The following is a 16,063-nucleotide window of genomic DNA, read 5'->3' on the forward strand; positions in this document are numbered from 1 at the left end:
TTAGCTTAAAAAGTACAGCTACAATGTAGACCACCCCCCCCACACACACAAAGGAAAACATATTCTTCCTTGAAAGAAAGTGTCCTTATTGAAATGGGGGTTGGGGACTGGCATTCGATCCCAGGTAGATTAACAAAGATGGGGAAAATGGGAAGAAACAACTAAAAATGAGGCAAACTACAAATAACAATGTAAAACAGAATTAAAAAGTATTGTTCTGATGTTGACTTTGATAATTACATAAATAAAGGCTTAAAGCTGTCTTTGAAACACTTTAGGATTTCCTTGAACTAGTAGAATTGAAAGCAGAGTTTACCTTTCTTCCAAATTACTGCAGCAGGTAAGAGCAAACAAAGCATTCTATACAGAGAAAAAAGCAAAACAAAAGCATTCTATAAGAGAAAAAAAAGAAAGGAAAGAAGGAAAAGAAATATTTCAAAATTAAATACATAAACAAAGAGAAAAATTAGGAGATAAAAGTTATGGTAATCAATGTAAATAAGAGTTAGATTTATCGAATCCTATGTTCCTGGCGCTGAGCTAAGGACTCTGCCCCGTGCAGGTAACAGAATCAGCCTGCAACTCTTTCTGGCTTTGGGGTTTGAAACAAGGCTGAGCCCTGAAGAGAACTCTGTGCAGCTAGTAACAAATGTCTTGGTTAGAAACCTTGAGGAAAGGAGACTTTCTGTCTCCCAGTCTGGCAAGTCCTAAACTGCTGGGGAGATGGGGAGAGGTAGGAGAAGAATTAGCCCTGTGATGCTTCTGGGCTGAGACCACAAGCCCTTCCAATGAGCCCTAGACAAAACCTAGAGGCAGCAAGGATCCTCGAGGCCCATGTGCCAAGAGGACAGGAAGGTGCATTTACCAGGGACCAGGGCCAGATGTACACAATTTGCCCTAACTCCCCCAATACCTAAGTCTCAAGAAGTGGGAAGGGAAAGACCCAGGATAACCAAGACTGTCAGCCAGCTCAGAAGAATGCGGGGCTCAGGGTCAAAAATTAAGTTTTAGAAAATAAAGTGATATTTCTTGCATGTCTGAACTTTTGGACTGAGATTCATATTGGCTACACATACTCTTCTCATTTAATTCTCTTACAATCCTATTCATTTTACAGATGACGAAAGGACTTTTTAAGGTTAATTTCCCTCAGGTCACAAAACTAGCAAGTAGCAAAACTAGAATTCAAATTTGGGTTTCCCTCACACTGAAGCTCATGCTAGCTATTACTGTATCCTGCTTGGGATAGGTTTGCCTTCTCCCTACCACCTGCACCCAATCCCTACTCCCAAATCTTGCTGATTTAACCGAATACCCTATTCCAGGAAGCCACTATTGACCTTCCCAGCCCTCAAGTTTAGGCGGCCTGCTTTAGGCTTCCCTAAATGCCCTGACCCCATCTTATCATGGACCATACTATATTTTAATGATCTTTGTATATGCTTGTTCTCCTTCATTAGACTGTGAATTCTCAAGAGCGGGAATTAAGTATCTCCTGTGCCTGACACATAGTAGGCTATTTAGTTCTACAACAGAAGAATATCACTTATATTTGACTGTTTCCTCACTAAACTCTAAACTCCATAAAATTAAAGAATATACATCTGGTTTTATGCACGATTAAAGCACCGGCCGGAGCCTCACACAGTGCTTGGCACAGATTAGATTTTCAATAAATATTTTTGAATGAATAATTCTGTCTTCTCTATGATTCTGTCTTCTCTATCTACTGTGTCACATTCCAAGAAAAAGCAGCTTCTTGATATTCTTTTCCTTGTAACGACTTAGCGTTTTAAATTGTTTGTGCCCTTTAACTTTTTAAAATTTGTCATCATTTTCCCGTTTTCATCCTCACACTCACACGGAACATGATCTCCACTATTTGAAAGTGTGCGATTTTGATTCAGCCTTGTATTTATCCTCCTATTGCAAACTGCCAGCCTTCCTATCAACCTCCCTTACCTAACTGCTAGAATGCCATGAACCAGGGGCGGTACTTAGAGCTCTGTGAACAGTTAGCCTCCAATTTACAAGCTTGCTTCTCTCCGGGGTAACTGCAAAGTCACACGTTCCTGGGTGTGACCTTTTCACGACATAATCTCCTCAACGAGTGGGTTGATTAGATTATTTATGACTATAACCGATTACATTAAAAGTGTGGTAAAATGGAAGAGTTAAAATAGTATTCGCTAGGCAAGGCTGTGAAGTTTTAAAAAATATATGATATAGGCTTTCATAAGAGAATAAGAGAAACAAGGAAAACATGTTCCAAATTACCTTCCAAGCAGTTAGCCTGGATTGACTGTCGCACTGACAAAGGAGGGGACCAAACGCTCCTTCGTACCGGTGTTGGCAGCCGGAACCGGCGCCTCTGTGGGCGGGGCCCCCGGAGCCTCCAGGGACCCAAAGGGAGAGGGGGCGGGGTCAAGGCGGGTCCAGGCCTTCGGGGGCGTGTCCAGGCCTTCGGGGCGGGGCCGCAGCGCGCGAGGGGCAGGCTGGGAAGCGGCGCCATATTGGCGTCGGCCGCGCTGTATTGTCATAAATAGAGCCGGTTTTCTGGTGTTTTCACTACTCGGTTGGATGCCTCGGCCGTAGTAAGTGAGAGAGTGAGCGAGCAAGCGAGCTACAAGCGAGCGGAGGAAAGTGGACAGGAGGAGAAGGGAAGAGCAAGAACAGGACTCGAGAGCGAAAGACTCGCCGGTGAGGGAGGCGCAGGAAGCGATGAAAGAGATGTCTGCGTAAGTGGTGGGGGCCGGCGGTTGGGGGCGAGGCATAACGGGGTGGGCTGGGGTGGCCGGCCTGGCACCCCGTTTCTGTTCCCTGCCCCTCGCGCCGTGCCCTGAGCTCTCTCGGTGGTCTCCTTCCCCTCTCCCGGCCGTTCGGCAAGGGCACCTCCCCTACACCCGGCGGCTCACCTGGCCACCGCTGCACAGACTCGGGGACTGCAGGAGTCCCCATCTGCCCCTGGCTGCCCTACCTCTGAGGACGCCCCCAGACAAGGTTGCGGCGGAAGAGAGGCGCGTGTGTCCGTGGGGAGAAATTGTCGGTCACTCTCCTGCCCCCAGCGCTGTCTGAGCCGGTCTCTGCTCCTGTCTGCATTGGCGCAAATACCATCCCCCTCCCTCCCCCTCCCTCCCCCTCCTCCCTTCCTGACCGGCTGTCTCCACGTCTCCTGGAGTGAATGACCTATCCCAGCCCATGGGTTTCTCTTTCGTAATGACTATGGTCTTTTCACCCTCCCTTGGTCTCCCCACCTATCCACAGTACATCTGCCGGTCTATACCTCCTGCTCATACTTTGATAAGTCAGAAACAGTGTCCGTGCTTGGCAAGATTTTGTTGTAGCTTCTTACATTTTGGTTTGTTAGGAAATAATTTAAACATACAGAAAAATGCAGAGAATAACATAAGCATCATTTGTGTAGCCACCATCCATCTCTCCCAAAGCATAACGTTACGTGTGTGTGTGTGTGTGTGTGTGTACACACATACCTTTATTTAAAAGAAAACAAGCATACCGAATACATCTGAAGGATTCTGTTACCTTCTTCACTGGTCCATCCACCTCCCTCTCCAGAGTTCCCCACAGTTCCAAATTTGATGCTTATTGCTGCATGTTTTTTTATGCTATTACTACATATGTATGTGTCCATAATTGGCATTGTTTTACTTGTTTTTAAGCTTTATATAACTAGTATCACACTTGTCATTCAACAACTTCTTTAGTGCAACATAGTGTCTTTGAGATTTGTCCATGATAGTATTTTCAGCTCTAATTAATTCATATTAACTACTGTACTGTATTCCATTGTAGGGATACACCCTAATTTAGTCCTTTTCCTGTTAGTGATTATTTTAGGTCATTTCTAAGTTCTTTTTGTTTGTTTTTTAATGTTACAGTGTGGCAGTGAACATTTTTGTACATGTCTCCTTGTACACTTGTACTAGACTTGCTCCAGGGGTGTTTACTTATAAGTGGAATTGATGAGTGGAAGGGAATGTGGAATTCTGTTGCTTGCTTTGTTTTCCTGTCTAGATGAGGGAGGTTCAGAATAATGGATTTGGAATTTTAGTGCTAGTAGGGACCTTGATAGCCAACTTTTTCAGCATAGAGATAAGAAAGTGGGGCCCAAGGTAGCTGGTGTCATAGACTTCACTTAGAGAATGAAGAAAACAGTTAACTAGAGTGACAGAATGTTAGGATAAACTGTGATGCAAGCAAGGAATGTTAATGTCGGTTTCCAAGGAACAAATCTAGTTGTGATTTCTTTTTAAAAGCTAGACTATTTCACAAGGACCTGCTAATGGGATGTTTTTGTTTCTTGGGGGGGGGGTATTGTTTTTACTTAGAGCTTTCTTTCAAGTGGCTGACTGCTTTTCAAAGACTGACTGTAGATGGTACTTGACTTAAGTCTGCAGGGTGTGTAGTGGAGGTGGCCCTGGCCCAGCTCCCATTCAGGCTCTTTGCATTTGAGCTGAGTGGTGTTGGTACAGCTGTCCTGATGCCAACACAGCCTGCTTTTGGCTTGAAAAGACATCCTAACCATGAAAGCTTGAGGCAGTATGAATAGTCCTTCATCAACATAAGCACAAAATATCCTTTTTTCCTTAAAAAAAAAAAGCGGGGGCTCCAACCATTAGTATTCAGTAAACTTTTAAGGTAGCTAAAGTAATGAGTGGATTGAGAGATTTAATGTATCAGTATATCATACTTTAAATTTTTTCTGCTGTTTCATTTTTCTTGAACAGAAACACCATGCTGGACAGCCAGCGTCAACAAAAGCATTATGGAATCACCTCTCCAATTAGCTTGGCATGTCCGAAAGAAATTGATCATATTTACACACAGAAATTAATTGATGCCATGAAACCATTTGGAGTGTTTGAAGATGAGGAAGAATTGAACCACAGGTATGTCACTTAAAAATGCAAAATATTTTATAGTACATTCTTTAATCATTAATTCTGTGAACATATATCAAGTACCAATTATGTCCCTGCCTAGGGATATAAAAATGACAAAATGAAGAGAAAACTTGGCCCTCCTGGAGTTTATATTTTAGTTGAAGGTTAGAGGAGGAAACTAACAATTAGCCAAGTAAGTAAAATAAATACAGTGTTTACACATGACAAGTGCTGCTGAGAAGAATGAAGCTGGGAGAGGAGGTTGTCAGGGAAGGCCTCATTGATATTTGAGGGAAATTTTAAAGGTGAGGGAGGAGCTTTGTGGGTATGAGGGAAGAGCATTCTAGGTAGAAGGCTTGAGGTGGGAGTGTACCTGGTGTATTTAAGAAATAGACAGCAGGGTAGCCTAGGTATGTGAAGTAGAGTGAATAAGAAGGGGAATGTGGGCTTAAAGTAAATGAGGTGGGAAGGAGCTTGGAAGGAAAGGTCACTTAGGACCTTGAAAGCCATTTATAATGGTTTTGGCTTTTACTCTGAGTGAGATGGGAAGCTGTTAGGATTTTGAGCAAAAGATTGACATGATTTACTCATGTTTAACATAGTCACTCTGGCTGCTTTACCGAGCATAGTCTGAAGGGGGGTCAAAGGCAGAAGCAGGGAAACTAGTTAGGAGGCTATTATAATAACCCAAGGAAAAACATGATGGTGGCCAGAACTAGGGATGGCAGTGGAAGTGATAAGAAGTAGTAGAATTCTCAATGTATTTTAAAAGTAGGGTGGTTTAATGACTGTGGAATGTGAGGGGGTGGGAGGGGAGGGGTCAAGGACGATGCCAAGATTTTTGGTCTCAGCATCTCGAAGGATGGGATTCCATTACCTGGGGAAGGCTGAAGGAGAAGCAGGTTCGGACAGATCAGGAATTCAGTTTTTCATGTGTTATCTTTGAAATGCCTAAACTCTTCTATCTTTCTTTTTTTTTTTTTAAATCTGGATTTGGATATGCCATTGGTTGCAAGTTTGTTTTAATATCAAATTGCTTTTATTAAGTAAATTTTATAAAAATTAGCCAATAAATTATTTACCTGTTTTTATTATCCAAAAACTCATAACTGTCAGTGAGAGAATGCTAACCTCTATTATCACCACACTGAATTGATTTTATTCCATAGTAAGGCCAAGAAAGTTGACAGTTCAGTTGGCCTCTGCAGCTTTATTGAAGGTAATTTTGATTTTTTTATTAGGCTTTTTGAATTTTGAAAATAGCTCAAAGACCAAAATACTGTCATCACATTTATCGTCTCTTTGGAACTCTTAGGAACCTAAGAATGCCAAAGAGATGTGCCATGTGTCAACAGATGTGATAGCATTAGCACGTGTATAATATGCTTTTACTCTAGCACCAACACAAAGGTACTGCCTATATGTTTAATTACTTTTTAAAATACTGTTTGTTTTTGGTGTTTGTTTGTTTTCATCTAAAGCATGTTATTTTTTATTATAGGCTGGTTGTTCTTGGTAAACTGAACAATTTAGTAAAAGAATGGATTTCTGAGGTCAGTGAGAGTAAGGTAAGACTCTAAACCAAATTGAATTCATAGTTTCATTATGTCCTGGTAGTAAGATGCAGAGTTGAGAATAATCAGAAATACATTAAAACTTTTTAGTATACTTGGAAATGAATTGGTATAGATATTGAGTCCTAAATAAGTGAGGATTTACCCCAGAGGTAGCCAGTGTCTGACTGCAATTCCACATAAATGTCTTGCTTGACTCACATGTAGTAGATCAAAATTTAAATACTGAGATTTTACTTTAAAAGCCAGATTGCAGACTTATTGTGAAATACCAGGTCTGGCAGCACTGGGCCTTCTTTTGTGCAGGGCAGAGAGAGGCTTGAATGGAACTGGGCTCCTCCCCTTCGGTGCTTCATGGTCCCCATCACTCCCTGCTCTCTCTGACACAGCAACTGTCATTTATCAGTTTCTGTGTTTCCTATGTGTATACTTTTGTCATTTGCATACCTGCCTGGCCCATGAGACATAGGAGTTTGCAAACCCTAATTTATACTTACACAACTTTTTCCCCCCTCTGGTAGCTTAACTATTTTTCTTCTAAAATCGATTACATTTTTCTTGCTTTCTTAGAGTATTTTGAGTATAATTGAATTCTCATTTGTCAGGGAATCATCACTATGAATATTATTTTACTGGCTATAGTAAAATGAGGTAGGGCATGTTCAACTGGGTAATACTATTTGCCCCTTCACTAAGTGGCTTAAACTGTTGTATTTTAAATTTTAGGTTTTTTTTTTTTTTTTTTTTTTAACCGTTTTCCCATCTCTTAACAGCATTCAGCTGAAAGTTAATGGCTCACAGCAGTAGTGTCTCTCTGTCAAATCCCTTTTTGCCCATTAATCTGCATCAGTTTAGAAATTAGATAAACACCTGTTAGAATTCTTTCTTTTACAACTTTTATTATTTCCTTCTGTACTTATGATACATATATAAAATTGGTTCTTTTAAAAAATGGGCTCTGAATAAGGTTATGAGGGACTGTGCTAATCTACAGTCATTGAGTTTAAATAAATGGTCTTTACGATGTTTACTTTTGCTGCCAAATGACTGGCTCATTTCTGAGCTCACAGCAGGGTTATCAATAGTAGAGGTTTTCAGTTAGGTTGAATTCTGAGCAGGTGAAATGCTAGTCATGAGTAATAATAAAAAAAAATTTCATGCTTGTTTCTCTGCTACTAGCTGATCAACTCCTTAAGAAATAAACCTGTCTTATTCACCTGTGCAACCTCAGGACAGAGCTCAGGCATTGAATAAATGTCAGCCCATAATTGCTATGGGTATGCAAACCAGATACACAACTTGCTAGAATTATTTTAAAATCATAGTATCAAGCTTTTTGACTTCTTGTGTGGTCTTTATGTCAGCTGATGTGGTTGTGCTGAGGTCTTTGCTCCCATCCGTATTCTAGGCTACATCAAGGGAAGTCAAGTGTTAAACTATTCACAAAAGAGGCTAGATTACTTTATTGAGAGATACACCTAACTAATTTTCTTACTGTGTGGTTTTTTGCACCTAAAAGAAAAATCCAGTAGAATCTGTTCCAAGGTCAAAAGGTTTTTTTGTTTTTAATTATTTAAATTGCTTTTTCCCTCATTTCATTCACATCAGTGCTTTAATCTGCAAAGACCAGCAGCTGGTTTCCATTTAATTTCTAGGCATAAAACCATTGTTAAAAATTTGAGGCTTTGCCACTATTTGGCATTTTTTAAGCAAAGAAAATAAAATATCTAATCATTTTAAAAATTTAAATTGGTTTTAACATCGTTATTTGCATAGATAAGGTGATTGGTATTTTTTTATATCATTATAATTCCCTTTCATTTATGCATATTTTACTTTGAAAAATATCTGAAGGATTTGAGTTAGATCAAAGATCATTTTAATATTCTACACACAGTTGGAATATTTAAAGTTTAAACAGTCCAGAACTCCAAGTCAGATCATTTTAGTTAAATACTGTGGTTTGTGGGGAAAATACTCTGTGATTCAGTTTATCACTTTCTCATAAATCAAGAAGAAATCTTGCTTTTCAAAGTAGGAAGGTAAACTAAAAGGGGCTTCTCTATCCTTTTGATTCATGTTAGTCATCAATAATTTTATTAACTCTTTCTAGCTATTATTTGTGGTACTCTTGAAACATGTCCGTTAAACAGAGAAAATAAACATAATGTCCTGTTATGCAGATACTTATAGTCAATTTCATTAGCAGATATTACTCTTTGGAACTTGGACTGGGCATTTTGGGGAAGTAGAAGTAGTAGACATAGTTCTCACCTTCAAGGAATTCAAATATAGTTGAAGAGATGGAACTAACATACACAGAATAAAAAAAGTCAATAAATGTAGTATAAAAGTGGTTAAAGATAATAACAGTAGAGGAGCACAGGAGGAAAAAAGAGCTTGTTACGAGGTGGATAATCAAAGAAAGCTTCATGAGGGAGGTGGAACTTGAAGTGATCTTTGAAAATTAGATGGTATTGAGATACCCAGAGAGGATGGCAAGCATTTGAGAGAAGGAAAATGGCAAGTGCAATGGAAAGGAGACTAGGTTATGTAACATGTTGGCAGTTGGAGCGTCAGAAGGGAATATCAGGAGACAAGGCAAGAAAGATCCTTAAGAGCATACTGTGGAAGTCCTTGGGATCCAAGGATCAGTATCCGTAGAAGAATGCATTGGCAAGTTTTGAGCAGAAGAGTTATGTAATAGAGTTAATTTAAGAACACCAGCCAGTGAATTTTTAACAAAATGGAGTAAGAAATAAAGACTGATGGCAAGAGGGTAACTTACGATACTGTTAAATAGCACAGAATGGGAGTGGGTGGGGAGAAAGTGACATGTGAGGGATATAACCTAAGAATTGGTAAGCCAGGAAGAATAATAATGACTTATAGGTATGGGCAGTAAGGAAAATAAGGAACAAAAATAGAGAACTCAGGAGGTATACCTGGTTTATCATAGGAAGAATTTTTTGCTAGGTTTCAGGCAAGGATATTGAAGTGGATCAGAAAGTCTGAGTGAAAATATCTGATGGGCAGTTAGAATTGGCTCTAGAGAGAGGTGAAAAGTAGTGTAATTCTGGTACAACCAAAAATATGTTAATTAAAGTTGTTAGATTAGCTCTCATAAGGAGATCATGTCAAGAATTACCCCACTTTCTTGCAGAAATATTACAGAGCTAGAATCAATAAGTTAAGCATATCTGTCACAAAAACTAAAGGGGAGATGGTATTAGTCAAGAGTATGATAACTGTAGAGAGCTGAAAGTGCATTAATTTGGTAGTTGCAAGTTCCTTGGTGACTATTAAGAGTGATGGAGCCAAATCAGGTAATTTGGGGGGACAGGTAGGGTCAAGTGATAAAAAAATGTTTTTCTTAAGATAGAGATGTGTGCATGTATACTGGACACAAATTTGTCTTGTCTTTCCTCTGGGAATACCTTCATTACTTCAGCTGCAATCAAAAAAGCTCTGAAGTACTTTTACAAATGTCAGCTCACCAAACTTGACAAATGTAGTACATATCAGTAGCATTTAGGCAATTTTTTAAAATTGAGGTATAGTTTATTTACAATATTATGTAAATTTCAGGTGTACAACATAGTGATTCTCAATTTTTAAAGGTTATATACTCCACTTATAGTTATTATAAAATATTGGCTATATTCCCTGTGCTATACAATATATCCTTGTAGCTTATTTATTTTATACATAGTAGTTTGTGCCTCTTAATTCCCTACCCCTATCATGTCCCTCTCCCTTTCCCTCTCCCCACTAGTGACCACTAGTTAGTTCTCTGTATTTGTGAGTCTGTTTCTTTTTTGTTATAGTCACTAGTTTGTTTTATTTTTTAGATTCTACATGTCAGTGATATCATACAGTGTTTGTCTTTCTCTGTCTGACTTATTTCACTAAGCATAATACCCTCGAAGTCCATCCACGTTGTTGCAAACGGCAAAATTTTATTCTTTTTTATGGCTAATATTCCATTCTGTATATATACCACATCTTTATCCATTCATCTGTTGATGGACACTTAGTTTGCTTCCGTGTCTTGGCTATTGTAAATAATGCTGCTATGAACATTAGGGTGCATATCTCTTTTCAAATTAATGTTTTCATTTTCTTTGGCTATATACCCAGGAGTGTAATTGCTGGATCATGTGGTAGTTATTTTTTTTTTAATTATTTATTTATTATTTGGTTGTGCCTGGTCTTAGTTGCTGCCGGTGGGCCCCTTAGCTGCGGCTCAAAGGCTCCTTAATTGTGGCTTGCTGGCTCCTTAGTTGCGACGCATGGGCTTCTTAGTTGCGGCATGCATGTGGGATCTAGTTCCCTGACCAGGGATCAAACCCAGGCCCCCTGCATTGGGAGTGTGGAGTCTTAACCACTGCGCCACCAGGGAAGTCCCTGGTAGTTCTGTTTTTAGTTTTTTTTAGGAACCTTACTAATGTTTTCTACAGTGGTTGCACCAATATACATTCCCACCAATAGTCTACAAAGGTTCCTTTTTCTCCACATCCTCGTCAACATGTATTAGAGCATTTAGACAATTTTAATGCTAAATAATTTGAACAATTGAATGCCTTAAAAATTTTTTTATTTTATTTTAGAATCTCCCACCTTCTGTTGTGGCTACTGTTGGTGGAAAAATTTTCACCTTTGGCTCCTATAGGCTTGGAGTACACACCAAAGGTAATTGCTTTTCTATGTTTTACTGATAAGAACTTTCAATAACAAACTTACTTGTCGTTCATAATTAGAAAATACAGAGGAAAAAATTCCCATTATCTCACTACTAGAGTACTATATTATGTCCTATATTCATCTTACATAGTTTCTTCTGTACATATGTTTGTGTATACAAAAATGTAATACATATTCAATATACTGTTCTTGCTAATAAATACTTTGATTTGCAGGAGCTGACATTGATGCACTTTGTGTTGCTCCAAGACATGTGGAGAGATCTGATTTTTTTCAGTCTTTTTTTGAAAAATTGAAACATCAAGATGGCATTAGAAACTTAAGAGTAAGTATCCTCTCGTATTTAATAATTTGAATTTGTTAACAGATAACTGCAAAAGCTAGGGCTTATGATGGTTGACGTATTTCTTAAGAAGTTGCTGTATCTTGTTAAAATAACAGTAATGACTAAAAACATGGGCTTTTTAGTTATATACACCTGCGTTAAATCTAGAATCTACCACATACTAGCTCGTGGATTTTGGTCAAGTTACCTATTCTCTCTGAGTCTCAGTTTCCTTAGCTTATCAAATGAAGATCTAGTGATAACATTCTTATAAAGTTTTTTTGGAGGATTGATGAGATAATTTACATAAATCATTTACTATATCGGATAAATGGTTGGTGCACAGCAAATGGTGGCTCATTATGTATAATGTTCAACTAGTAACTCTTTATGTGTGTATATCTAGCCATTCATTCAGCAAATAAAATTTCAGCACCAATGATTCATCAGATACTGGCCTTAGTCCCACAAATACAAGAGCGAACAAGATAGTTTATGTGAGGGAGGGACTGGGGGTACTAAACAAACAGGTAGTTTTAATGCAATCTCAAGTGCTTGGATAAGGTGAAGCTCAGAGAATTTGTGTTATTTGGGTGTCTGGGAATGGAGAAGGAGGTTAAGAATTTGTTAGGTTGGGGAATTCCCTGGTGGTCCAGTGATTAGGATGCCAAGCTACCAGTGCAGGGGGCGAGGGTTTCATCCCTGGTCGGAGAACTAAGATCCACACATGGCAGTGGGGCCAAAAAATTTACAAAAAAGAAAAAAAAATTGTTAGGTTGGGGGATTAAAGAAGGCTCAGAGAAACGTTTCTACTAAATCCAAATGATAAAGATTTTTTTTGATAGATTAGTCATGGGATCTGATATTTTAATATCTAACACTAGTGCTTTTTGTAAATAATCAGTTTTCAGCTAAGTTCAACAAATAGTAAATACCCAGATGATAGCAGTTCTGCCTGCCAGTTTCTGATGAATAGTTTTAGAAGGATAATATGTTAGGTAACTACTGTCATGGACATTTTGCGTATCTTAAACAACACAGTCACAAAGTAGAAGTGCTTGCATAGCTAGAATGAGAAACTAAGAAAATTTTCACTTTTCCTACTGAGTTAAATAAAAATTGGGAGAAAAAGTATTCATGTTATTGGCATTTGGGAAGGATAAAGGATTACACCTTATTTGTTATAATTGTTTTCTTTTTTTGTAGGCTGTAGAAGATGCCTTTGTTCCTGTTATAAAATTTGAATTTGATGGAATTGAAGTAAGTGTTAAATATTTTTCTGACTTTACAATTGAACTATTTAACCTATATGGGTTTGTTTGTTTCATAGTTTAAAAATCAGACTTATATAGGCACGAATTTTAAGGAATCAAATAGTCTAGTCATGGTGAGTCCTTCCTCACCATGGGAAAGGAACCAACCTCCATCCCTACCCCCAAGATGTTTATACACATCCTTCTCATTCCCATAATCTCCTAAAATAATTATATTATTATAGTTTTAGTTGGAGCAGTATTCAGTGTTTATATTATTATGGTCTTATAAATAATGTTCAAAACTGGGCACAAAATGTACTAGGTTACCATTCTTTGCTGTGTGGCTTTTGTTTTCTTGGGAGTTAATGTTTTGTGTTTTATTTGCTTGATGTTTATACTTTGACTAATTCAAATTCAGTCTCTCCTAGTTGTCTAAATCTCCACTAAATAGATTTGGATTTCTCAGGTGTCCTGTCATTATTGTCTTGAAAAAAAATCTCACTGATTCTTCTCACTTCTTCTAATCCACACTGATTGTTCTCCATGACTGATATACAGCTGTCATTCTGACACCTTTCTTCTCTCATCCTGGGATTTCCTTTTGCTTCTCTCTTGAGTTTTCTTCTTTCTTGACTTACTTTCATTTTAGTGGCACTCATCCACCAGCTTCCTGAAAAAGAGCACATATTTTTGAGATCTTGAATGTTTACAAATATCTTTATTTTGTTCTCACACCAAATTGATAGTTTGGCTAAGCATAGACTTCTAGGTGGGAAATAATGTTTCTCAGAATTTTGAAGGCCTTGCTTCATTGTCTTCTAGCTTCCATACTCTGTTGAGGAGTGTGAGGCCAATTTGATTACTCATCGTTTGTATGTGTCCTATTTTGTCTTTTTGGCCACTTGTGTGATTTTCTTTTCTTCTTTTTTCCCTGGTCTTCATAGTTGTAAAATTCATGGTAATACACTTTGTTTTGGTATGTGTCTTTTCAACCAAATGTGCTAAGGCACTCAAGTAGTTCTTTCAATTTGGAAATACCTGTCCTTCAGTTCTTGGAAATTGTATTGAATTCAATTGTGTTGCCCGCCTTTGTTTTCTGTCCTCTTTCTGGAACTCCTAACATTTGTATGTTGGACCCCCAGGACTGCCGTTTTTTTTTTGGTTTTTTTTTTTTTTTTTTACTTCTTCTTTCCCACTTATAACTACATCTTCATATTTTTGTTCTGCTTTTTTGGGGTTTTCTCATCTTCTAAATGTTCTCTTGTTTTCCATTTCTGCCATCATATTTTTAATTTCTAAGAATACTTTTTTATTCTCTAAATGTTCCTTTTTAAGAACTTATTTACAGCCTCCTGTCCTTATTTCCCAGATATAATATGTTTTATCTCTGCTTCCTTAGATCTGCTGAGTCTGTTACCATTTGTCCATCTGCTTTCCACATTTCATGGTTTTTACTGTTGTCTCCTTCTGTTCTCTTTGACTTAGTGGGTTATGCCTTTAAAAACAAAATAAAACTAAAACAAAAAAACAAAACAAAATTTTGCTGGTATTTTAGTGGGGTTCCAAGAGGGAGTGAATGTAAATGTGTTGGATCTGCCATCTTTATCTAGAAATTCACTTAGAAGGTTTTGATTTTTTTTAATGATTGGCAAAATTAAAATGCTTTCCCTTAATTTGAAAATTATTCTCCCAAAACTTTGCAGTGATTTTCCAATGTGATATTACCTGCATAGGCCTTTGGAAGTTTTGGTAGAACTTCCCAAACTAATAGAACTTTTTACATTTTTGAGGTGGGAAGGGGGGAGAATGGACTAAAAGGAGAAAAAGTAATATTTCTCTCTCTCTTTTTTTTTCATCTTTCCAAAGATCGATCTAGTCTTTGCAAGACTGGCAATACAAACCATATCAGATAATTTAGATCTAAGAGACGACTCTCGACTGAGAAGCCTTGATATAAGGTGTATTCGCAGCCTAAATGGTAAGCTTCTAAAAAGAAATCTTAGATACCTGCTTGAAAACAATTAGACAAATAGAGATCTTTTTGCAAAACTATTAATAGACTTTTTACGAATTAGACAGACTCGGTTAAAAATGATGTAATTTTCTTTGTACAAGTAATCTGATCACATTTAAGCATCTTAAAACACAAATTTACTTGAAATGTTTATGTTTATAGCAGTGGTCCTCAAACTTATTGGTCTCAGTACCCTTTTATGCTGTAAACATTTTTTGGACCACCCCCCCCAAGATCTTCTGTTTATGTGAGTTATATTTATCAATTTATCATATTAGAAATAAAAACTGAGAAATTTTTAAGGTGTTTAACTATTAGTTCATTTTAAAATAACAATAGTAAACCCATTATAAGTGAATATAAATATATTTTTGTGTGAGAATGGCTTTTTTATTTTTTTGCATTTTTGCAACTCTTTAATATTTGACTTAATAGAACACAGCTAGATTCTCATATCTGCTTTTGCAGTCAATCTCTTGTAAAATTTTGTTTTGATTGAAGTATAGGGAGATAATCTGGCCTCTTAAAGGTACATAATTGGAAAAGGAAGGAGTATTTTCATAACCTTTTTAGATAATTGTGGGTATTCTTTAATACTACACCAAAACTTGACTGATGACAATTTCCTTTTTTTTTTTTAATAATCTTTCTGGTGGAAGCCTCTTTTTTTAAATTTATTTATTTATTTATTTTTCTTTTTAAATTTTATTTATTTTATTTTTTGCTGTGTTGGGTCTTCATTGCTGCACGCGGGCTTTCCTCTGGTTGCGGCGAGCGGGGGCTACTCTTCATTGCGGTGCATGGGCTTCTCATTGCGGTGTCTTCTCTTGTTGCAGAGCACAGGCTCTAGGCGTGGGAGCTTCAGTAGTTGTGGCACACGGGCTCAGTAGTTGTGGCTCACAGGCTCTAGAGCACAGGCTCAGTAGTGGTGCACAGGTTTAGTTGCTCCGCGGCATGTGGGATCTTCCAGGACCAGGGCTCGAACCCGTGTCCCCTGCATTGGCAGGTGGATTCTTAAGCACTGCGCCACCAGGGAAGCCCAATTTCCTTTTTCTTTTCAACAGCTTTATTGAGGAGTAATTTCATACCATAAAATCCATCCTTTTTAGGTGTACGATTCAGTAGTCTTAGTATATTCACAGAGTTGTGCACCACAATCCGATTTTAGAACATTTTCGTCATTCTCAAACGATCCCTCATACCCATTTGCAGTCATTCCTTTCTCTAACCTCCCAATCCTAGGCAACCACTAATCTACTTTCTATCTCTATAGATTTGCCATTTCA

General features: G+C 37.9%; 1 protein-coding gene across 3 annotated transcripts in view; it reads left to right on the forward strand.

The window, feature by feature from the left end:
- The first annotated feature begins 2,509 nt into the window (after nt 1–2,509).
- The window catches only part of PAPOLG (poly(A) polymerase gamma), a 32,559-nt gene continuing 19,005 nt past the window's right edge, over nt 2,510–16,063 (forward strand). For 2 of the 3 annotated variants that reach the window (XR_011076693.1, XM_068564981.1), the window contains exons 1-7: nt 2,510–2,738; nt 4,749–4,910; nt 6,406–6,472; nt 11,089–11,170; nt 11,398–11,507; nt 12,714–12,767; nt 14,630–14,741. Coding sequence is in view for 1 of the 3 variants with exons in the window: in XM_068564981.1 (XP_068421082.1) it covers nt 2,722–2,738; nt 4,749–4,910; nt 6,406–6,472; nt 11,089–11,170; nt 11,398–11,507; nt 12,714–12,767; nt 14,630–14,741 (604 nt within the window). In the remaining 2 variants the exon portion in view is untranslated. Of the gene's footprint in view, nt 2,739–4,748; nt 4,911–6,308; nt 6,315–6,405; nt 6,473–11,088; nt 11,171–11,397; nt 11,508–12,713; nt 12,768–14,629; nt 14,742–16,063 lie in introns of those variants that run through there. The other variant, XM_068564982.1, reaches the window with a different exon arrangement.

The sequence above is a fragment of the Eschrichtius robustus genome, chromosome 15, assembly GCF_028021215.1.
Source record: "Eschrichtius robustus isolate mEscRob2 chromosome 15, mEscRob2.pri, whole genome shotgun sequence".
In the NCBI taxonomy this organism is placed as follows: Eukaryota; Metazoa; Chordata; class Mammalia; order Artiodactyla; family Eschrichtiidae; genus Eschrichtius; species Eschrichtius robustus.